The sequence below is a fragment of the Meleagris gallopavo genome, chromosome 1 (genome assembly GCF_000146605.3).
Source record: "Meleagris gallopavo isolate NT-WF06-2002-E0010 breed Aviagen turkey brand Nicholas breeding stock chromosome 1, Turkey_5.1, whole genome shotgun sequence".
Lineage (NCBI taxonomy): Eukaryota > Metazoa > Chordata > Aves > Galliformes > Phasianidae > Meleagris > Meleagris gallopavo.
The window spans coordinates 77,294,122-77,319,144 of record NC_015011.2 but is presented as its reverse complement, the minus strand read 5'-3'; the positions used below and the strand labels follow the sequence as shown (position 1 = coordinate 77,319,144).

The following is a 25,023-nucleotide window of genomic DNA, read 5'->3' as shown; positions in this document are numbered from 1 at the left end:
AAAACTTCTTTACAGAAAGAGTTGTTAAGCACTGGAATAGGCTCCCCAGGGAGGAGGTTGAGTCACCATCCCTGGATGTGTTTAAAAACTGTATGGATGTGGTGCTCAGGGACATGACGTAGCGGAGGGTTGTTAGGGTAGTACGGTTAGGTTGTGGTTGGATTTGGTGATCTTGAAGGTCTTTTCCAACCTGAGCTATTTTATGATTCTATGATTCAAGATAAAGTGTCTTCCTTTCTGCCCTTCAGGAAAACAAAATAAAACAATTACACAGAAAACAAACAAAAACAAAACAGGGAACCTGCCCCTGCCACATCTCACACAGGGACACAGGAGCAGGGACACTGGGAATGAAGCTGTCGGAGGTCCCAGGAGCGCTAGTGTGATGTAGAGATACCAAAGTGTTTGAAGCTTACACTCCCCTGCAGCTGTGTCAGCTTGGTACAGGAGGATTGCTTACAAGAAAACTGGAGAATATAATCTGGAATGGTATTTCCAAGAACTTAAAACATATTTCTGTCCAAAAAAAATCACCACAGAGCCATTAAATAAATAAAAGTTACTTATTTCTTCCCTTTCCTTTAAAAGAAATGGGATCAAAATCTGTGAAAGCATACTGGTGTCTCAGCTAGTACACACACATGCTCTGTCCCTCACACACACACAGAAAGTCCCCCTTCCTTGTGATGCTCACATCACATCTTCCTGGCATACAACTTTTCAATCTTGACAAATTCACATTCTCCCTTCACCCACAACAACATGGGTTTAGACAAAAGGTGCTTTCAAGTGCAAAGTACTGATATTATATTAGGCCCCAATGCTGCCAGCAACAGTAAGCAGATGCCCACGATCCCCATGGATTCTGTGGGATGCCATGGGCTCAGTGCTGCTCCCGTGTGCTGACCATTACAACAGGGGGCTGTCACTCACAGAAACCAGTAAGCTGGTGGCTGAGCATGGGCCAAAGAAAAGGAGGGGGGAGGAGGGGGAAAAGAAGACATTAAGAAGGTGCTAAACAAGGTACAAAACCACCCTGAGGTAATTTGCAGCATATGAGCAATGAAATGGCAACAAACAGGACTGCTGTCCCCACGGTACTCCAGTAGGAGTACTAAGTTACATTAAAATGTTGGCCAAGTTGAGCAGCAACAGATGCTATCATTAAACAAGATCCAAACAAATTCTTCTTTGAAATAGAAAGTCATGCATTAAAGAAATTTCAATTTTCTGGAACAGTATTTTTAATTTCTGGCCATGGAAACATATGGCAATTTTTGCCAGGTCAAGTTAGCCTTAAGTCATGTGGATGCAACAAGCTTCAAACAGACAAAAGCTGCACAACAAATGCCTTTATCAATTAACGCCAGATTAGCAGAGACTTGTCTTGTTATGAGGCTCCCAAAATATTTTACAAAGGAAAAAGAAAAACCTAAGCCACTTGAAGTTCACCTTTAGTTTCAGGTAAACACATCATAAGTAAAATGAAACCTGTAGCACTTGTTTTCCTGTGTCCTGTTTGGATATTCCCACCTCTTTCTTTACATCCAAGTACTACTGAGAGTGGCAATCAGACATCAGTCTTGATTGTTGTAAAATCAACAATCAGTATTTGCACAGCTCTAAAGTTGCATTCTTACCGTTTACTTGCAAGTCAGCATTGCTATAGGCACTGGTGCTTTAAAGTTAGTAAGGTGGATAGAAAGGTGTGTATATAGATATGGAAGGTACCCATATACATACATTTAGGCAAATAAACAGTGATGCCACGACTGGTCTCTTCAGGGATGCCGGTAAGATCCACTTTCTTTTTCTTAAATATATGAACAACTCATCAGACTAGAAGTCAGTCTGTCAGTCTTCATACAGCTGAACTGCAGTCATGACCTAGAATATGGCTTATATTGTGGGCAGGTCGGTTTGAGGGCTGCTTGGAAGAATCGGAAGCAGATGTGTTTGCAATGGAAAGCAAAGGCGACATTGCTGAACCATCTGGAGGAAGAGCAGTGGCTATTTCTGGAAACAAAGACGTCAAGTTAAAATTGGATAAGTGTGACGTATTGGTCATGTGCATTGGTGGCATATCCGGAAGCAAAGGAAAACTTGGCTGAGCAAAACCAACAGGCCGGGGAGGAGACAAGATAGATCCAAATCGATTGTTCAAACCTCCACTACTCGGCTTCTCTGTGCTCGGATTAGGAAACATTTGGTTGGGAAAGTAAGGGATAGAAATGTCATTGGAAAGAGTGGGGTGAGCAGGAGAGTAAGGCGGGTAGAAGGATGGCAGCGTATTTTGGGGATCGACGGGAATTAGGGCTGGTGTTCGAGTGGCACTAGGTTGAGTAACAGGGGGAATGAAGGACGTGTTGGCATTTATGGGTGGATTCATGCCACCCTCTGGGATAAAAGGGAATCCAAAGTTCTGAGAAAGTGTATGTTGGTCAGAGGCTGCATTGTCATTGGACACTTGAGGGCCATCAGACATGAAGCGAACAATGCTTCCTCTCTTTTCTATAGCAGACTGCTGGCGCCCAAGGATCATACTGCTGCTGGTAGACAGGGGCAGGTGGGGAAGGCTAGGGTCAAAGACATTCCCGTGTCTTTGATTTCCAGATCGATTCCTTTCAGGCTGCCGTATTTTAGAGCCGTTATTATCTTGTAGAGGATGCCTCGAGCGCTGAGTAACTGAAGAATTTGGCTGACGAACAGAAGGCTGCCCTTGTTCGCCATTTCCATGAGAAACTGCAGGGTGAGGGTGAGTTGGCCTCACAACCCCATGCATGTTGCTGGAAACAGGTGTATTCATGTGGCTCTTCGTTCCATGACTATCTGTCATCCTCATGGGATTGGACTTTTGTACAGAAATGTTTGGGCTTGTATTTCGACCCTGAATATCTCCTGAGGAAGATGAAGTTGAGAAGGGAATAGTTAAAGAGCTGTTCCTGGTGTTAATTGTATTGATAGACATGTCACAGCTTTCCCTGTTCTGACCATCGCCATCTCTCCGGATGTGGACACTCTCCCGGGCTGGGGGACAGCTGTACTCAATCGTGGAGGACGCACCACACTGCGTATTCCTTGGATGTTCTGGGATCGATCGCTGGCTTCCACTGACTTGATCGCCAAGGTTAGGGGCAAGTAAACTCTGCATAAAACTTTGGTGGCACGTGTTTTCATTTTCCCTTGATGGAAGGGAATTTCCTGTTGGAATACCTTGTACTGGCTGGTAAGGCAATCTCTTCTGTCTTTCTACGGGTGGCCCAGTATTCTGACCAATTCGAAAAGCTTGCGATTGCATGCCCCTGAGGGACGACACAGAATTACCAATTTCACTGTTTCTTGAGGCCTGCACATCAAAATTGCCTGCAGGTTGTTGGTTGGGTCCTGCTGGCTTAAATGTCTGGCAATCAGAAAGCCGTTGTACATCTGAGCCAACCGTATGATCAATGGATATACGGCCCTGCATATTGTGAATAACCAACCCTTTATTTCTAGAAGCATCAATATAGCTTCTCATTTCAAGCTGGTCAGAAACTCTAGGGCCTTGAAGAGAGATTCCTATTCTCTGCTCTGAATTAGAGGGCGTCTTCCCGATAAGTGCCTCAGCAGAGTAGCTGGAAACTCTGTTTCTCTCCTGCCTATGAGGGGTGCAGGTCATGTCTGACGGCCTAGTTACAATACTTGCCTGGGATACCATTTGCGGCTCTAAACCCCTGGAGGTCATCAGCCTCTGCATGGGATTGTGCCCTGATACATGCTCGGAAGCTGAACCTTGCTGCCTGCTGCTAACATCTTGCTGCTGTTGATGCATAATGTCCTGATTTATATGGCTCTGAGGGTGGTTATGATGGTTTCTGCTTGTTGCAGGATTTTCACAGTTCTTTTCAGGCTGGGAAGCTCCAAAGTGCTGCTGCATCTGCTGCTGCATTTGCTGGTGGTGAGGATGAGGCTGACCACCTTTCTGCCGTGTTTGATCACTTCCATGGTGTTTCTGCTGTAAAGAAAGTTGTGGGGCTTGGGTTCCCTGGATGAGATTTCTTTTCTTTTGCATTTGCACTTCCTGCTGTATTGTTCGCTGCTGGTGGACACCATGGGGTTGAGAGTGGACTGAGTTTTCCCCATGAGTGACGTGGTGCTGCAGCTGATACAAGTGGTGCCTTTCTCTTAATTGTCCAGCCTGCTGCTGCTTTAAGTAGGGATGATTATTGTGAAGGTGAGATATGCCTTGAGCAGGAACATGCTGAATTGGCTGCAAATGCTGCCCTGCTGAGCCTTGCTGCTCTGAAATAGATGGCTGGGAGTTACACTGAACTTCAGTTTGTCTCAAAGCTGGTGTTACAAAGTTGCTGTTTGATGGGAATAGCCTATTGAGGCCATCTGTGTGCCCCTGATTGCTCAAGGATGCCACCGAACTTGATGAATTAGAAGGCATCTGACCGACCAGCATCTGTGTTTGATCAGCAATACTCTCTGGTGTTCGATTCATCAGTGCCATCCCTTCAAGCCTTAGAGGTGCTGTCTGGCACTGCTTTTGTCTCTTTGCTGTAGAAAGGAGGAGGTCATCCTGCACAGCCCGCTTGGCAGAGTCTTTGCGACCTTCGTGATTTTGCTGCTTTAATCGTGATTCCTGCAGCTGAGGAGCTTGCATGGAGTTTGCCCTAATAGCATTCAGTTGTTCCTGAGCATACTCACTCATCATAGCTGGTCTTGGAGATGGGTTGACATATGAACTAGATGGAAGAGAGAGACCCACAGTTGCAGGAATGCTTGCTGGCTCTGAAGGCTGGGATAAACTTGAGCAACTCACAAGGGGATGGACAATGCGGCTCTGGTGTATCAGGTTATTCACACTTAAACTGGTTATGCTCGGTGACTGGGAAGCTGAAATCTGCAAAGAAGAGTTGGAGGTTTCCACACCTCCTACAGAACAGCTTGGTTTTTCAACTTGCCTACCAACGTTTGTTTGTACTGCATCCTGAGCACTGAATTTGTTTGACGCTGTTTCTAATGGCCCTGCATTGCTTTCTTTCACTGGTAGAGCTTTAAAAGTCTGTTGCTCTCTCTCCAGAGTTGCAACCTCAGTTGACTTAGGTATGGCATCCCTCATGTTAACTTGCATTCCTCCTCCACTTTTCTCAAGGCTTTCCTGGTCAAAAATAGCTCTTGCTGCAAGAGCAACTATGTCGGGTTGTTCTGAAAATGTGCAGTTGTTGCACGTACTGGTTGACGTGTTGCTAGTCACATCTTCTCTGGTGGTATCGGGTAACATCGATGCCACAGAGAAGCCCCGGCTGCTACCAGAACTGGTTGACATCGGGGAGTCTGCCTGCCTGCTGGCAATGAGGGCAGCACTAACCACTTCCTGATCAGAAACGCAGGTGTGATGCTGGGAGAGTGCATCACCTTCTGTGTTCATTAACAAGAGTTCCTGCTTCTCAGTGGAATCAAATGTTGATTTGCCCGATTTAGAGTTTTCCATGGGAAAATTAGAATGCTCCCCTTGAACAGCAAAAGAAGAGCTTTTTTCCACAGCTGTTCTTTCTTTCGTGAGATCAGACAGCATTTTGGTCAGACCTTGCCCTTCCAACAAGTCCACATCTTGCATGACAACTGAAGAACCCTGCGGAACGTTGCAGGATTCTGAAGTTGTTCCTGCAGTGGAAGTCTGACCTGCAGTGGAAGTCTGACATGCTGTGCTGCTCTCCACTGCCGATGCCCCAGAAACCTGAGAACTTGTCCCATGTGCTTCAGTTTGAGAGGATGTTAAGGTGCCAGAGGGCTCACAGCGGGAGGAAGACTCTGATGAGGCTGAGCTGGTCAGTGGGTTGCTCTGAGACTGACGCACCGGCAGGAGAGGAGCAGCATCCCTGGCAGTTGGTGGGACCAGTGCCAAGCGTTCGGACACCGCAAGCTGCAATGGCAAAGGGGCCGGCAGCTCTGCCAAAGTTGTCTCTGGTACAGGGCAGGATCCCACTGTTTGCTCTGAGCACTCAGCTTCTTTGGAAGGAGAAATACTTGCACCAGTCACCTGCAACGTGGCTAAAGCTTGTGACACTGCTGGAATGTTCTCAGACAACTCCTCACCCTTTGAATGCTTTGCCACGGCTTCTACAGGAGCACTGTCTGTCTTACCTGCATCGTTACAAGGAATTGCTGCACAGGAAACTTTAATGTTGGTAGTGAGGTGTTTTTTTGTACTCTGCTTTTTGTTCGTCCTTTTTGATTTTGTATTGGACAGAAAACCAGCAGCAGCTTTTTTGGGGGAAACATTTGTTGAATTAGATGCACTAGTTAATACTGAACCGTCCAGAGGCACTGAGGGGGGCACTGAAGCTGGCAATGACACACAGTTAACTGTGGTAATCTGATTATGGACAGTTGTGGGATTGGTAGGGTGGCTGAGAGACAAGTGTAAGCAGCTTTGTCCAGCCATTTGTGATATGCTCTGATTGAGGTTAGCTAAAGCACCAAATGTATTGAGAGCAACATTGGTATTTGGATCTTCGCTGGTGGTGGGTTGAATAATTTGCATAGGGGCTTGACTTGAAGCTCCAGATGAAGACATCACAGGCTGCAATGCAAAAAGCTGCCCGTTTAATGAGATTGTTTGGGGATGCTGTTGATTTGACATTGTAACTGAAAATGTTTGTGTAGAGCTAGAAGTTGGCAAAGATGATGGCCTTGGTAATATATGGACCAGGTGTTTTCCTCCAAAAGTCTGTGGAAGATGGGCATTTTGTACAGAGGTGTTGGAGTTTGCAACTGCCATTGTCCCATTCACAGGAACTCTGAGAGAAGCAGAAGGCTGAGCAGAGAGGAGAGGAAGAGGATTCTGACTAGCAGCTTGAATAATTACAATTTGTTGACTGACATTTTGGCTAGGAACTTCTGCTCTTACAATTGGAGGACACGGAGCAGTGTTTGGAGGCTGGAGAATGATGACATTCTGGTTCGCTGGTGCTCCTGTCACAGCTGACACAACTGGCTGAGCCATCTGAATTACCTGCATAGTTGAATTTAATGGAAGGATACTTCCTGCAGCCTGAGTTTTAACCTGTGGTTGGCTGATTAATGGCTGCATAGGTAGGGATGGGCATGAGGGCAAGGTAACTACAATCTGTTCAGCTGCCTGCCCATCTATAGGCAGGGAAGTATTCAAACTAATGCTCGTTGTCAAAGGTCTGCTGTGAGCAGGAGATACAGCACTAGCCCCATTAACTGGCTCACTTAGCAGTGCAGTCATTATACTGGATGGTGTTTGGCTTAGTGGCTGGACAGTATTTCCTGCTAGCTGCAAAGTTGTCCATGTGGTCTGTGTGTTTCCAGCTGAAGGCATCCGTGTAAGGCTACTCATATTTTTCAAGTCTGAAGGGACAACACCTGTAGAACCTGAAAAAGACCAGCAGTTCTCCAGGGGACTGGCAGGCAGAGTGCTTATTACCGTTACAGCCTTCATTCCTTCTGCTGCAGAAGTCACGGGCATGTCAGCACTACTTATTAAGTTTGTACTTTTGAGAACATTTACAGAGGAAAAACTATCTGCAGCAGACAGTCTCACAGATGGCACAACAGCTGTGCCAGTAGTTGAAATTACAGAGTTTTCCTGAAATTCATTCCTAGAATTAGGTGTTTTTGAGCTGGTTGCATTTATGTGTTGAACTTTCTCAGCTTCCATGGAGGCACTAGAAGGAAGGCTGATTCCCTGTACAACTGTTTTCTTTGTTGACTTTGAGCCACCTTCATCATTTTTACTTTTGGGGAGACTTTGACCATTCTCCAGTGCATTACCTGAAGAACACTGTAGGCTCTGATCTGTTCCGGATTGAGAAGCATTCTGTGAGCTGGTAGTAGCAAGCACACCTTGCTCATTTTCTGTGATGGAAAGTTCAAGAGTGTTTCCTGCTGGAACCACCTGAGTGGATGCCAGTGGAGAAACTGTACTCTGAGACCGTGGTTTGTTTTCTGCAGGGTAAATACCAGAAATTGTCACAGGAGTCACTAGGTTGCAAGTTCTCTGGACTGGAACAACATTGGCTGTTTGCTTTTGTAAATTATGACCAACATTAAATGTTATTCCCTGGACAGATGCTCCCTGGTTATTTCCATTGGGTTGACTCCCATTTGAATAGACGATAATGTTCTTTTGAACTTGATCACTAGGAATAACAACTGAGACCTTTGCATTTTTGAGATTCCCCTTCCAGTGGATCGTAGGATCATCATACAGGCAAATATCATTGGCTTTCAGTAGTTCGATGTATCTCCCATTTTCCTTTTGGAGTTCATCCAATTGTTTCCGCAGTTTTTTTATCTCTTCAGCTAGAAAACAGTGAGAACAATTCAAGACAACAGCATCAGTGCAAATACTAAGTAATGCTACTAATGGTTTGGAGAATAAGTTATATATATATATATATATATAAGTTATATAATAAGTTCAGTATTATATAATACTGAAATAGGATTTTAATGTATGCTTTCTTGAACATAATAACATAAATGAAGACTATCTCGATAAACCTTTCTACTGGGCAGGAAAGTAACGAACCCACAAACTACTCCACTCCCAATATTCAGATATGTCTAATTAATTAGTTACAAACATATAAAATAAATCATGTGAAACCAAACACTGATCAACTTCTTTAATTAACAAATGAAAAGCAAATATCTTAATTGATATTGATGAAATTGATAACCTTGTGGTTTTCCAGTTTACATATAAAAATGACATACAAAACTAAATAGAATGCACCTATGTAAAATCACAAAACCCAGCAGTGGAATTGGAGAGAGCTCGTCTAAAAGAAAAATTACCTAGGATTTTCAAAACCAATCACATCAACAACATAAACTATTTAACAGCATTCCACTCTTTGTGGAGAAGTAAAAATCACAAACTATAACATTAGCTCTGATACTATTTCTGTCACATCTCCACCACTGCATTTGTATGCCTCTGTTAATGTAGAATTTAAATGAGGCATCATATTTTTATAAGGTAGGGTGTTACTACTTTCAAAGTGTTTGAAAGGAAGGAAAAAAACAACTGCATGAAGAAAGATCCATCTTTCCAATGAAAAAAATCTAACCCTGAACTTTAACAGAATTTTTTCCATCACATTACAGTAGAAAAAAATCGTGATAGAATCTACTAGATGATCTTGCCTGTGAGATTTTTCATTATGTTACATCACAAGATGATCGCTTCAAATCTCATAGCTAGAACACATGCTTGGGCATTTTCTTCTTTTATTTATTTATTTATTTATTGAGATTATTCTAAGCAGATTTCTTTTTGTATGCATATGTCTTGGGGTTCATTATGTCTGTTGATACAGGGAATCCCTGGCTTTGTTCTTAGTACTAACAAACACACAATAGAAAGGAAAGAGCTTCCAGAGGACTCTGTACTTACCCTGTTCATTGTTCCCTCCATTTAACAGAAGCTCATCATTCTGTCTTTTCATTTCTGTTATGTACTTAAAGGCCTGATCCAGGATCATGTTCTTGCTCTTTAAAGGAAAAACCAACACATGAAATCAGAAAGAAATCTCACCATTATTGGATCTGTCATGATAGATCTTGCACTCGATCCAAGAGTCTTCATTTAAAAAAAGTGCTAAACTTAAACTTAAAAGAATGCTTTTCTGAACATTTTTTGTTTTGTCTTTTCACCTCGCATGAGGACACTGTCTTCCCTTACTACTAGTATCTGACTTTCAGAATTGCTTTCATTTCATTATGTCGAAGATTACAGAAATAAACACATGCATGTTTAATGAGAACTTTGGAAAGTTGTGAAAGGACAAGCAGGCATCAACAAGATGATTAGATGGCTTTGGACAAATGAGTCTGCTCAGAAACACTGCACACATGAATGAAGGAGAAAGTCAGTGAGTCACATGTCCAACTCGTACTGTTCACTTCTTCAGCAGTCATCTACAACACCTTCAGACATTGAAGCTCAGAAATCTGTGCAAATATATTAGCATGGCTTTGTATTTCGAAAAAGAAATTTTGTTATAAATACTTTTTAAAATCCTAATAACTAATAAAATTTCAAGCACGTTAATTCAGACACTTTTGTCTTCTTTGTGAGACAAATAGCAAAAGTATTTGTACTTCTACAGACAAGGAAACACACAAACATTTTACAGGATGCACATCTGAATTAACGCTTACCTGCTTAAGTGCTGGAGAGCAGGGAATGAGTTCTCCAATTCTGTTTATCCCAGCATTAATCTTTTTCTTTCGATGCCTCTCCACTGAGCAAAAATAACATGCACTATGTCATCTGGTTGGGCAAGTCAACACAACAAGACAACTACTACCAATGCAAGGGCTCATAAATACATTATCTCCTGAGTTACTGGAACCATGAATAGTATGCTAGAATAAAAAATCTCCGCTAAAGTAAACTTCAGTTACTGAATTAACACTCGGTGAAATTAACAGCTGTAACATAAGAAACAGTAACTTTAAAAGGTGAGGATTTTCGGATGCCTTTGTGGAAAAGCAGGGCTATTACATTTCAAAATTCAAGATTTTGATAATACTTTCTAGCTTTATAGGCTATCAGTTACTCATTTTTATGTTGAAAGCTCTAACTGTTGTGGAAGATCTTACTACGACTGGAACAAAAAAAAATATTTTAATGAACAATACTGCCAGTGAATTACCTATTTTGAAGAAAGTCTGATATAAAAATGTTTTGGCGTTCTGAATAAAGTTCTGTCATGGCTCTGTCAAGATTCATATCGATATGTCATTCATTGTGAGTTCTGTTTTGTGCAGCAGGGCTGCTTTTGATACATATAGAAAAACACAGTAACCCACAGATGAGCATATTTTCTACAAGCAAAACCATGCTTTACTTCTATATTATACTTCTTTACAAAGGATATACTGATTTATTTTAAATACTTTTGTTTCAGTAGTCTCTCACTTCAATTTACATTTCTCAAACAAGTGAAGTAATTTTTGTATTTCAGGACAGGAAGGAAGTGTTCCCGGAGACGGTAGTTACATTAAGTACTATTCTAACATAGCAAAATAAAGCCTCTTCTGCACGAAATTTGTGAGGATAAAAACACACCAAAACCAAATGACCAACCCCAAGCCTCAAGGCACTGTCTTCAGTCTCCATTTAGTTGGGAGCCAAGGCACTCAGGCAAGTCCAGCATGAGAACAATGCATACATCTCATTTGAAGTATTCCCCCAAGGCACCCTTTCTGTCTGGGGAGTATATAATTCACCAAGCCTAAGGCACAGACAATGTGTGAACATCTTTAGACTCCTCCCCAGGTCTAGCATGACTTCAACAAAAGGTCACATTCATTTACAGCAAATGAAGAAATAAAAACTAAGCAAAGCTGTTACTCTGAACTAAAGCTGCATTTCATATTGTTATTTGTAGGCAAGGCAAACGTTTGTGTACAACTTTTAAGGAAATCTTAACTTAATAACTTAATTGGATAAAGTCACACAGGGGTTTAAAAACTCATTCCTGATGCCAGTTTCACCAGTATTCTTCGTGGTCAGTCACACAAGAGCAGCTGTACAAACATTAAAATCATTATCCTTGGGATTTAATTTTTAAATATCTTACTGCTGCTAATATGTGCAGATACCACAGTGGTCGTGAAGCACTATTCCTTTGTTTTGATAGCATCTTCCACTCAGTTTGTCCAGACATTAATGACTAAGCAAGCAACAGGGCTGGAGGGAGCTTGTCCCCACACCTTGCAGAGATCAGCCCACTAGAGGATGACTTCCAAAGCTATCAGCAAGTAAAATAGGAACTGAGAGTTAGAATGAGTCTGGCCATCTTAAAATTAACTTGTTAAGATGCTTTCCCAATACTTCTTAGTCTTTAGGACATTGGCCACATCCTGGTCACGTGGAAACTACTGGGTGTTTTTTTTCCAGTTGAGGTTGCAGAGACCACACATTTGTGCTGTTTAATGAAGGGAGAACTAGACTCAAGAGTTTAGTATTTTGTATCTATGTAGATAAACAAGGCCAAAACCTTCAGACTCTACTGAAACCTGACAGTTCTGCCAATATTTATCAAATGATGTTGAAAGTCAAATTCAATGGAGAGAAAAGGCTGCATACTGCACGAGGGATGCAAGTCCCACAACATACAGATGATACTCACACAGAATTGTTGGAGCAGGCCCAAGGGACCGATTTGTGCATACGTATTCTAAGCAGGACCTCAGAGAGATGTTTGGTAGGATGTCGGGCTTTTTTATGTTATAAACAATTATAGAGGGACCTTCTCCAGGCAAAATAAGTCATTGAAGAATCTGTGCTTATTAATAGAAGAAACAACAAAAATAATATTCCTACCTGCATTGTGCGTCTCCCTGTTTTTCTTTCTGTTAACGATAAAGGGAAAACAGTGATGTGAAACAGAAGGAAAAAAAACCTGCACACAAACAATTTTCTCTTATTTTATTATTTCAATTACTGCTGAAAATACTAAATATTACACTCTACTCTGAACAAGAATACAGCAGAAGTCATACTCACAAGGATTGGTATTAAACAGGCATTAAATAGTTTCTAACAAAAAAATAATTAGTGTTCAGACTCAAATCAATTTCAGCATAGCAAGACAGACAGTAACAATCAATTTGGTTATTACTGCATATTTATTGGACAGAGCTGGATTTTGATTATTTTGTTCATCAAAAACTAGTATGCTATGCAATGCTAAATATTATAACCCAAAAACTAATTTTGACCAACAGGCTAGCCAATAATTTGTTTGAAATATTGCTTTTACATTCACAGAATCAATGAAAAAGGAGAAAATATTACACTGCAAACAGATTCTTTCAGATCTGTTACCTTCAAACATCAACCTTCTGGTATCAAACATGCTTCCTTTGTTAGAAACCAGAATTATCTTTCCTTTGCAACCGTTCCACTGTACTGCCTCAAAATTCTGTCTAGATATTATGTGGGGATGTGAGGGTTCTCTTTGTTTTCACATGTTCCTCTGGGATTCCTGGACCAATGGCAATCAGATGAGAATCAATGTGCAATGCCTCAAATTGCTTTTGCTGGAAGTCAATAAATTCTAAACACGTACTTCATATAAATAAAACCAAGTGCCCTGTAGATATGCAGTAAGCCAAATATTTTCAAGAAATACAGTAAAACAACACACGTTTTTTTTCTCAAAAAAGAGATTTCATTTAAAAAAAATAGATAAATCTTTCAAAAGACTTCTGCCCAGCAGTGCCCTCTCAGTCTGGTGGTTTGGCTACAGTACGCAAAAAACAGTAGTATTTTCTGCTCTCCACTCACTATTAAAGCACAGTCCAGATGTAACAAGAAACCTGAAGTGCGAATATAAGATATATGTGGTTGACACGAGTGACTACTATTGGCCACATACCTTTTATACTTTGAGTCAATGTACGTTTATTTCTGGTAACTCACCACCAACAGTATGCATCTAGAGTAACTCAGTGATTACAAGACAGTGCTGTCGCCTGCACATCTCAGTTAACAGTAAACTACAGTTTTCTCAGAAGATAATCACCTGTGATTACCATAAAAATATCCTGCATGGCTCGCTAGCATAAGTTGGATGCTGTAACTAAGGACTGAAGGACTACACTGCCAAATCAGGTGCTAGATCAATAAATTACTACACAGAAACAAAAGCTTGTAAAAGTTGTGATGAACCCTAAGCCATCTGATTATAAACTTTGGTTATAGTATTGCTATTCAAACCTCAGGGTGTGTTTTGAATTTTAGCAGAGATTTGTGAAGATCTAGATTCCACTGTAATTTGTGAAAGACACCTATACCACTCCATCAAAATGAGTGCAGTTTTGCAAGGAGTTGCTGCAATAAACACAGGCTGCACTCTAACCTAAGTAGTGGTGCAGTCACATGTATCTGAGTAGTCCATGTGATAAAGAATCTCTTTTGCCTTGGTGGTCGAGGTAGATATATCCTTGACAAATAATTTAGCATTGATAGAGGAAGAGAGAAGGGGAGGTTTACAGCCATAGTTAACAAACTTTTGCATGAATCCTAGTCAACCCTCAGAACTTCTTAATAACCTTATTACTAAATTTATAACTAGAAATTTTGTCATTACATTACGACCACAAACTACAGAACTGCAAAATTCATTTTTTCACAGAAACTCACCGATGTTGCTTCTTAGTAGGTGTCTCATTTTCTGTCATCTCTGGCATGGTTTCAGAGAAGAGAACCTGAAGAAAATTACAGAAAGAATTAACAACTGCACTCTTCTGGATTCTTTGCACATGACATCATTTTGCCTTTAACCACAAGAATAGGGACTTACTGTTACCAGACAAAATGACAGTTGGGAAGAAAACTCCTTAAGATGAGTTTACCATTAAGAAGTAGGCATGCTTTATTGTGGCACTGGGTGCACAAGGGATAACCTCACCTAGCAGGCACACTGGGCACAAGAAGTCTTCAACTTACATCCACTTTAAAGTTGAATAAACACTAATGATTCATTGCTACAAACTATTTGGTAGAAACAGATTGGATTAAGGCCATTTGGCATGCTTTGTTTGCCTATTCATTTGACTGGCAAATTTAGTGGCTATGTTTAGTTGCTATTCTTCTTTAATTCCCTACGTATGTGTTGCCTCTGTTCCTTGTGGCTTACCACCACTATTACTTCAGTCAATTTTGCAAAATATTGTGAAAGATGTGGCAAGACAAAGTATACTGCAAGACACTGTAAGAGATACAGAAATGTACACTGTAACATATTGGTACAATCATTACATTACTACAATGTGTGCAGAAGTCCATCACCTTTCTGTAGATAGGCTGGACACGTGACCATTAAAAATGAAGTATATCTGCGTCGATGCCTTGTGAATCTCTGCCATCTATGAAGAATTGGTTTCCATTTCCTCAGTTTAAAAAAACAATTATAAACTCAACTATTTTAAGAAAGTAAAAAGGAAAAATAGAACATAAATTTGTTAGTTTTTTTTTAATGGGAGTATGTACAGCCAAACTCTTTACCAGTCAGCAGGTTTATTCCAAGGGATGCTGTTCCCTGCCACCACATTGAGTACCAGCCTCCCTAACTATCACATGTAAACAATGAAGTTTGCATTTCATATACTTCAGTTCTGCTGGGATTCACAGCCCCTTTTCTGCAGAAGAAACAGGGTGTAAAAGTACGGTTAATATTATTTTAATTTTACTTTACTGGGGGATTACTTCAAACCGGAAGTTTATTGAAGCTCATACAATTTAAACAACATTTCAAAATAATCCTGTAGGGGTGGTAAGAATAAACAAGACCGTGCCCATTAGCTAATTGAGCAGTTAGTTTATTTCAAGCTCCAATTTTCTCCTCAAAAAGAAGCAGTTAAGTGTATTAAATAGCTCTTATATACAACACTTGAGCACCTACTTCGGAGTCGTAGCTTAAGAAAGATGGGGAACTGAAGATTTTTTTCCTATTCTTATTTTGTAAGCACATAGCACATAAGCACTTAGAATGGGTTGAAAAGGACCACAATGATCATCTAATTTCAACCCCCCTGCTACGTACAGGGTTGCCAACCACCAGACCAAGCTGCCCGGAGCCACATCCAGCCTGGCCTTGAATGCCTCCAGGGAAGGAGTGAAAACCTTTGCATTTTATTTAATAAACCTCAAAACAGAGCAGGCAATGGTAGGGAGGTAGTATCTGAAAGACCTGAAACACACAGGGTCCATAAATTTTAAAAAGCTGCCCAGGTAGAAACTTCTGTGGACTGCTGAATAATGTTTTTCCTATCTCTTTTTTCCTTAGCAGCCATTGCCCCACCAATGCTTTGTTTGGTTCTCTGTACTTATTCTATGTCAAGTGATACTTTCAGGAGAGATTCATTTTCTGATTTGCTGCAGCAGAACAAAAGTATTTGCTCTATAAGCTCAGAGGCAAATACATTTTAAGTTCACTCATGCAATACGCTCACTCAACTCAGCTGAATATCCTCTGCAGCAAAAATGTTGCAAATCCCTAATTCTTCAGACAGATCAAGGATGCAATTGGCCATTTATGGTTATTTCTTCTCAAGTTTTATGTAGTTTATAGCTCTCACAATGTCAGCTTGAAATACTGATTTTAGTTTAAACGCATTGTCATCCCCAGAAATTAAATTCTTTGTCTTCAGGAGATTTAAGTTCAGTGTAATTTAATCAGTGCTATGGTTGTACAGTTCTTAATAGTTTCACACAATTTCAGTCATGATTTATGGATAAGATCAATTCCAAGGCATAGGTATCTTCTACACAAATGCTATCTCTTCCTGCAAGACACAGTTCTCTTTATTCTTACATACTTACTCTTGGAATGCTCTGTTCCAGTCTTCAATGTATGTTTTACAACAAGGCTAGCTTCAACTAGAGACTTAATTCAAGCTTTTAAATCACAAGCAAGGCACCCTTGAGATAAAAATCATCACAGCCTTTGCTTTATCCCCCCCTTGAGACACTTCTTTTGTCATTTTGCAGTTAGCTAACAAAACAACAGCAGGAAATGAAACTTGAAACTTTATCTTTGCAATTGTTACCAACATACCTTTTGCTTATAAAAGTAACCTGTTAAGACTACTGGATAGGAAAACAGAGGGAGAAATGGTCCTACCCAAGGCAGTGAAAATCCCTTTGGTATTTTTTAGTTTCATTCTGAGGAATCCAATGTTTTCTTCTTACTACACTGTGTCTACTCTTCCACGCACTCATGACAACTGGGCCCAATGACGAACCTAACCAAAATCCCTTAAAGACATGACATTTCCAGATGTTTATAAAAACTGAGCATGGGCAGAGAAGAATGAGTAAGGTCAGCACTGACAGTGAAGGTGAGTGAATAGATGCTCCTCTACGATCAGCACATACCTGCTGGCTGACTAGTTCAGGTGAGCCAGATCACCACACGTACTCTTTATTTATTTGTTTATTAAATCTAGGAAGGTGTACGAGGGATTGAAGGGCAGGCAAGAATTATCTTGACTTTTCACAGAATACACATTCCCTATCCATACCAGCTGATTGCTTCCTACGGCAACTAGGCTGCTCTGTGAGCTTCTGCAAGAATTAGTGACAGCAAACCAATGCCAATAAACTACAGCGTGCTATATAACCCACTTAATTTTTTAAAGTGTCTGACAGCAACAACAGATGGGGATAAAAGCTTCACTGCTTTTAAATTTCTTTCTTACTTCTTTTGTTTGTACTATCTAAACTCAAAGTCTATTTTTCCTCCCACTGATTTAAAGCAATTAAGTTTCACTAAGGCTATTATATAAGATCATGTAAGAGAACTGGAAAGCAAGCTTTCTCCCTCTCTTTCTCTCCCTCACCTTCTCCCTCTCTCTCTCATTTTATTTCATTTTTTTTTTAACAATATTGCAGGAAGAAGCAGGCTTATCATGCAAGTGATGTGCCATCAAATTCATTTTTGTTTACAATTTTCATAATAATAAAGTCACAGTTGCTCATGACTGTTGACTATCACATGGGTTCGAGAGAGCATTCCTCAGAAGATTCCTGACCAGATTTGCTTAAGAAAATTCTGAAGAAGTTCTCAGTTTATTTTTCATTATTTTTGCTCTGGCACTGCTGTTCCTTTAGTCCTCCAAGTTTAGTATCACATTCACTTAAGCCTTACAGGAGGCACAGAGACAGGAATATCACTCTACTGAACAAAGCCCCTTACCTGCTGCTGATGTTCTCAAAGCTGCTTTGGGAGAGGCGTCTCTGGACCTTTGCACCTAGCTGTGAGCTGCTGCCACCCCCACCCACTGTGTGGATGATCACAGAACTATGGACAGACCAAAATGACATGCAGTGCTAGCAAAGAAAATGCCTACACAAACTGTATCCCACGATCTAGGGGAACTGTTAAATGGAAGCAGGTATTTGAGGATAAAAAGCAAAAATTACACAATTGGTACACAAGCTAAAAATGACAAAGACCAGAGATGTCATCCTAAAGAGGGTCTTCAGCCATTTTAGATCAAAAAAAGGGGACAAGAATTCTTATTTGGGAAATCAGAAAATAAATAAATAAATAAATAAAAATGATGACCATGGAAAGTCTCAGGATGCTGCACTCCATGGACACTTTGTTAAGATGCACAAGTCACCATGTACCAATTTCATAAAGGAAGCAAGAAAGAAGGAGGCATTTCTCTAAGTTGCAAGACAGTGCTCATTTCCATGGTTTTCAGTGATCTACTGTGCACTCCAAAACAGAAGATTAGTTTCAAATTGAAGACACATCTAATTATGTCACATTCAACAAAGCTATCCAAGACTCTGCTTTGGTGGGTAAGGCTAAGTGTGTGTCAAGTGGCTTGTGGACAACTTCCTTCTGCGACAGGACCTCTACCTGCAGTAGATAACACAAGTGCCCCATACAGGTTGTGAGCACATTTCTACTCCCAGGTAACAGCATCTAGTGGAGAGCCAACCTCTTCTGGCAGCATACTGCCTAAAGAACAAGTGATTCCTTCCTGAAAAAGCTGTAACATAAATCTTCACGGTCTCTGACTCCTGGAACCCAGATGATTATTAATAATTGAGGATGCCTTACACAGGAAAGCTCTGTCTGAAACATCAAAGACTGGTAGAATAAATTAGAAGTTACAGAGCCAGCAACAGCTAACCTAATTCTGCTTTACAATACGCCTTTACCTCCAAGTGAAATCTCTTGATTTGTCACAGGATTTCGTAAGGAATGTAAAATCAAAACAAAAACATTCTGGCTACAGCATCCAGAATGCTATCACTCACTTCATTTTTAGGTTTTAACCTCAGCTCTTATCTGTTGTGCAACCACAAATGATCCTCATGTAGTCTGTTTATAAAACTGCATGAGATCTTAAGGAAGTATCAGAATAGCCATAAGAGTGTTCTCTTACAGCTATACTGGACACGCAAGCACTCTAACTAACAAGTAGTGCAAAATTCCCAAGAACAAAAACGTGCAGAAGAGTTTAAACTTTTTTTATACATCTTTACAGATAAGTCATTAACTACAAAGGATTACAGAACAAAGTTCTTAAATCTTTTACAGGTTGAGGTTTGAGAAATATGACACAAACTAAGAATTGAACATGTGATCTTAAGACCTATACAGTTGTGCTTCCTGTCTCAACTACAAAGCTCCCTTACAACACGCAGAAGAAATCCATTTTCAGATTTGGTTACAGGAATCTTTCTGTGTGAAGGTTCTTCCCAATGAATCTTCAAGGCAAAAATAGGCAAGGCACTATGAAACAGTACTTCTGCTGCTGTCTGAACGTGCTTCCAAAGCACCTGTTGAGGCAGTGTACTGCTGCGTCCTTCAGGAAAGGTCAGCACAGTATTCCTGAAATGGTGTTTTCACTATTATCAGCCGCAATAAGCTTTAAAAACAAATGCCACTACCCTATGCCTGACAAAAATGAACAAAACCTCCACAGTTCTGCAGTGGATGTTTCATTCCAGCCTCCTAACAAAAGGCTTTAGTGGATGGAAGAGGGCTATTTCTCTCCTTTACTCTTCACAGGTTTTTTCTAGATACAGTGGGCCTAATTTCTAGTTTCAGAAATAATGGGCTCACCTTGTGATCTGGATGTCTGACAGGCAGTTTTGTATCTTACTGGCAGGGATAAAGCTGCAAATTATTTCAGCTTGATTTAACAGAAGTACAATTAAAGATACCTGGGAACAGGTGTGCAGCACAGACACTTTCTTAACAAGCACATCTTAAAGAAGAAATTTAAAATCACAATTAGTATATGCTATATATCAGAATCATAGAATCATAGAATGGCCTGGGTTGAAAAGGCCCACAGTGATCATCTAGTTTTAACCCCACTGCTATGTGCAGGGTCGCCAACCACCAGACCAGGCTGCCCAGAGCCACATCCAGCCTGGCCTTGAATGCCTCCAGGGATGGGGCATCCACAACCTCCTTGGGCAACCTGTTCCAGTGTGTCACCACCCTCTGGGGGAAAAACTTCCTCCTAATATCTAACCTAAACCTCCCTGTCTCAGTTTAAAACCATTCCCCCTTGTCCTGTCACTATCCACCCTTGTAAACAGCTGTTGCCCCTCCTGTTTCTAAAATGGCACAAGATCCAAATCCATAGGAAACCTGAATTCCGTAGTTCCACAACTTTAAGAACTAGTTATTCAGCTTGGGGGGATTACTGTACATGAGCTATCCAGCGGTAAGCAGACCTGTAAGCACCAGAGAAAGCAAACAGGGCACTGTAGAAGTTCCGCACTAACAGTGGAACAGAAACTGAAAACAGACCTCCAAGTTCTTACTTTGCAGAGGTTTATAAGAACTGAGTAAAGGCAAAGGACAAGAACAACAAGCAGACCAATATCACGATTACACAAGTCTTACATCATTAGAACAGCCTTCTCTAAAAATGCTCTACCTCCATCTGCTTTCTCTACACTGGTCTGAAATCACATTGCAGTTGCCACCTGAGACTGACTTGCCAATAATACCTTGAAAGGAAACCAAAAGAGGGAGATCTCCATTGTGTTCTTCAGCAAGGGATAGCTTGAATATATTAGTTTATCCACTTTTAAGTGGATAGGCTTATACTTAATTTTTTTAAAGTTATGTACACTTCTGAAAGTTTATGTTCTGAAGTCACTTAGAGTATTACGGAGAGATGTAGGCAATGCAGAGATATGAAAGACAACTAATAATTCAAGCCTGGTATATTGCAAAAAAAAAATAAATTAGCTTTTCTTGATTATTTTCATCAGAAGCCAGATACTGACAGAGTTAACGAGTTACACTGTAACATGCTAAACTAGGTTTTCTAAGTTAATACACTGTCCTTAGAGCAGCAGTAGGAAGATGTGCAGGGAGGCCCTAACTACTCCAAAATTATGTGATGTTGCCTCTCCCCACTTTAACTGGCAGTGCTTAGACTTCTCAAATGACTCTAGTCTCTGAATTTAGAACAAGTGAGACTTATGTAGAAGAATCAAGCATTTACACTGCATGTACATAATATTTAAACAGGATCTCTTAAGTATTAAAGATCCTCCAACACAAATCAAACAAGAAACGGGATTTAAGACTAATCTAATTCTAACCTAAGACTTACGTTTAGTTTCTAGCTAACTTCCTTGATGAATAAAGCAGTGCAGAATTCACTTACACCAAAGAGTGAGAGCTGACATGAAATAACTCTCCCACAAGGCAACCACTTCTTACAGACTACAGATGCAGCATGCATCCCAAACTGCCAACATTTTTTTCACTTTACACTACAGATAATTGAAGAAATACAATTTTTTGAAGTTGAGCTCTCCTTTTCCCCTCATAGCTTTATGCTGACTTAATAGAGCCAGCCGCCTAAAGAACAAGATTTTCAACTACTTTCCACACCACTGACTTCCAGATCACAGGATCGGAGAAGTCTGTGCTTAGACTTCTGGACTAGCAGACCCAAACCTGGATCTCTCCAGCCTCACTAGGGATGGCCCACAAAGAACTGACTTTGGTATGAGAATACCAGCACCACTGAGGTGTGCTCTTAGGTGGAATTGATCTCCTTTTGGTCAAGTAAACCGACAGAAGTACAGGTAACAGGATGACAAAAGCAATTGCTGAAAAGAAACAAGGAACATTTTTCAGTCTGCTACTTTCCTATCTGCATCACAATGGCATACAGCTTGGCTGATGTAAAACATTGCTATCAAATGTTACAGTTGCTGAAGTACCCCATTCATCTCAGAAGGTTAATGCCACAACACTTCATACAGGAAACAAACTCAGGTTACACAAGATCTGTCCATCCTGCGCACACCACAGAATCACTTCTGTGCTCACTCGGAGCATGACAACAGTTTCACACTTGAAAAGTCGCAACTAAGTACACTTCAGATATACAAAGCACACATATAAAAGCTGGAATTTCATTTTAACCAGCAAGTTAGGCTACCATTAGATAGGTGTGGCAATGCACAGTGTTTCTTAACCAGGGAGTTACGATCTCTACATGTTTTATTGCAGTCAGGCAAAAAGGAACCCTTCTGCTCAACAGTTCAAGCTGAGATGTTCTCACTCAACTTTCCAGAATCACATTATGATCAATGTCCTTCAGAATAGGAGAAGGTGTTCCCAAGGGACTGAACTTGAATACAGAAGTCGTAAATACAACCGAGCTGAAGAACGCTAGCGGAGGATACAAGTTACAAAGTGACTGCAAGTGAGCAGTGCTTAAAGCTGGAGACAAGCAGAATATGTCTTCAGAAGCCTGAGAGCTTTAACTCAATGAATTATGGAACTATTAGAAACATTAATGTTGTCAGATGCTATGCCTACACACATGCTGTACAACCATTTCCATAAGAACACCTTGCATGTACACACAGTCAGGCACGTTTCCACTGCCATTCTGATATTCACGGGCAGCGTTCAGTATAATATTACTTAATGAAATCACAGAATGCCTTGGGCAGGAAGGGACCCCAATGATCGCTGAGTTCCAATCCTCCACCATAGGTAAGGCCACCAACTTCCACGTTTAATACTAGACCAGGCTGTGCAGGGCTCCATCCAATTTGGCCATGATCACCTTCAGGGACGGGGCATCCACAACCTCTCTGGACAGCCCAGAGAACAATCTCAGCTGAAAGGCTGCGTTGCAATACTTACTATCCTTCAAAGTGGCACAGTGGGTATATTTATAAGTTAACTATTAAATGCATTTACAATTTAAGATGCAAACAGCCTTATTAAAATAAATATCCTCTTAGTTGAGGATCCCTTCATGCCAAATGCAACTTCTAACTCCCCACAGGCACGTGGCACTTACAGTTATTTTTAAGTGCACCTCGGATCCAGTTATTATGAAGACACGAACACTAGTGGACTGCTTGTTGTTAAATCCAGCATGTCCTTCTCTCATCCTCCATATGTATTTGTTTATTACTCCTACCCGGTTTAGTACCCAACTTCAATCCACATATTAATTAATTTACCTAAAAACTAGCTGCGCCTGGTTACAGTGCCACATATCTCATGCCAACCTGCTTTGCAAAGCAAAAGTGCATTTGAACAGAGCTCTATTCCAAATCATTCTGTGGACTAATTTGTTCTATACCTGGAAACCTGAGGTGGTGTTATGATTTCAGCACACTGAAAAAAAAAAAACAACAAACATGCAACACGTAACAGGAGCTCCTTAATTCCTCTCTTTAAAGAAGTCAGAAGCCCCTCTACATTCACCCAAGAGGGGAGATGAGAAAGCTGGAGCAAGTTGGCCAGTAGTGTCAGCAGAACACCAACATTGAATTTTTGACACCTTGTTCACGTTATCTTTTGAATCTCAAACTAAAGCTAACATTCAGCTAGTGTCTCCACAATGCACACAGCAGGGACATGCCAGCAACATATCACAATGCCATGTAGGTGACAGTCAGTTCAGTCCACTCCTGCTCAGCTCCTGGATGTACAGACTGCTTGGAAAAATAGGGACTGAAGCAGCAAAGCCACCACCTGGCACCCACAGCCTAATTCCCACCTCACAGCTATCAGACTCTTCCAGGCTTCACCACCTTTTCTCCTTCGACTCTGTTAAAATCTTCCCTAAGGGACTCACCCAAACAGTTCATCATTTATATCTATTCTCAAGCCACTTCATGTGGCTGATGTTATTTTAGACACATCTTAAAACCATGCTTGGAACAAAATCATTTTCTAAGTTTAGCTCCCACAAACTGATGAGCATCCCAAAATATACTTTTGGGTCATTACTACGGCATTAATTGAAAGTCAGAATTAAGCCTCTAACACCTCATAATAACAACAACTTATTCACCCATAATTTATTCCTTCCTGTTTGTCTGACTACCGCACGCAATTCACATGTGATAAATAGCACTCTGCAGTTTGTTAGTGCCATATAATATAATCAACGTAACTAAGACTGCCCTAGTGAGCTGTACACGGAGGAAAAAAAAGCTGAAGTCATGCTTCCAAAGCAAGGCATTGCCTGACTTTAGAATGCTTAATGTGCAACATCAAGTTATCTTTGCTTAATGTTTTTTAGTAAATGTGTGTCTGGCTGCATTTAATAGGAAGCCAAGATGTTATGTGAAAAATAAAAATAAAGCAAAAACAAAGATGCGATTCCCTGCATGGTTATGGTCAGTGATCCAACATGTTCTCACATCTCTATTTGCCTTCTCACTTTCTCCTCTTCCTTTCCAGCAGCCCTACATGAATGGCACTGTGTGGCTGCACCCAGCTGTGTGCATGCAGATGCGTGCTGTCCCATGTGCTGTCACAGGGAGCTGCCTTCTACGTGCCTTACCCTCAATGCAACCCCAAGTCCTGAGCTTCTGTATTTGTGAGGTGCTGGTTTCCATGGAATAAGGGTTTCAATCTCTGTTACTAGCAAACTTAATGGATATTGGACAATGAGCTAACATTGCAGGGTGGAGAAAGAATAAATGGAGCGTGTCCACGAGCTTTCTTTCTTTAGGAAATCAAACTGGAAACACACCCAACAGGAAAATGTCAGTTAGCAAGGCAGAAGAAAAGCTGTGAAGAAGGAGGAGGACTTTTGCATCACCCTCTGAAGCCACCACACTTTCAGCCCGAGCTCTCCCACAACAAAAGCACTGACACGATGCACGACACGTTCTCTGGACTACACCGCAGAGACGTTACAGGTGAGAGCTATCACAAGTGACAGAAAGCGCCTGCTTTTCGCTGTCTCCGAAGTTACGACTTCCTGAGCACCGGGTGACGGCTCACCGCCTCGGACCTCCAGGACTTCCCAGCAATAACCCCTATTTCCTCAATGCCGTTACCTGCACGTTTTCCCCGCTCCGGGCGCTACCGTCTCACCCCCTCCCCACCTCGCAGCGATGCCGCCCCGTAAGACAAAGGGGCTGCGGTCGCCCCTTACGCCCCGGAGGCGGAGGAAGGCAGGAGGCCGACGGGAAGCCCCCGGCCCGGCCGGACGCGGATC

At 41.2% G+C, this 25,023-nt stretch overlaps 1 protein-coding gene across 2 annotated transcripts; it reads right to left on the bottom strand.

Annotated features, from left to right (window-relative positions):
* Positions 1 to 124: 124 nt before the first annotated feature.
* USF3 (upstream transcription factor family member 3) lies at positions 125 to 25,017 on the bottom strand. 2 transcript variants are annotated; one of them, XM_003202687.4, is made up of 6 exons: positions 24,863 to 25,017; positions 14,183 to 14,247; positions 12,359 to 12,387; positions 10,186 to 10,268; positions 9,419 to 9,515; positions 125 to 8,319 (listed from the first exon to the last, which is right to left on the bottom strand). In XM_003202687.4, the coding sequence occupies exons 2-6, from the start codon at positions 14,227 to 14,229 to the stop codon at positions 1,862 to 1,864; spliced, it is 6,714 nt and encodes a 2,237-aa protein (XP_003202735.1). In that variant the 5' UTR covers positions 14,230 to 14,247; positions 24,863 to 25,017; the 3' UTR covers positions 125 to 1,861. The 2 variants fall into 2 exon arrangements, with proteins under 2 accessions (XP_003202735.1, XP_019473965.1); XM_019618420.2 differs by lacking the exon at positions 24,863 to 25,017 and adding an exon at positions 14,831 to 14,935.
* Between the last annotated feature and the right edge of the window lie 6 nt (positions 25,018 to 25,023).

Excerpts from the sequence above, each read along its gene's own strand:
- USF3 (XM_003202687.4), bottom strand. The coding sequence starts at position 14,229 with ATGCCAGAGATGACAGAAAATGAGACACCTACTAAGAAGCAACATCG. Across the intron at positions 10,269-12,358 it reads CAGGGAGACGCACAATGCAG|TGGAGAGGCATCGAAAGAAA; the intron begins GTAGGAATATTA and ends ATTTTTGCTCAG. Across the intron at positions 8,320-9,418 it reads TGGAGGGAACAATGAACAGG|CTGAAGAGATAAAAAAACTG; the intron begins GTAAGTACAGAG and ends ACTGTTTTCTAG.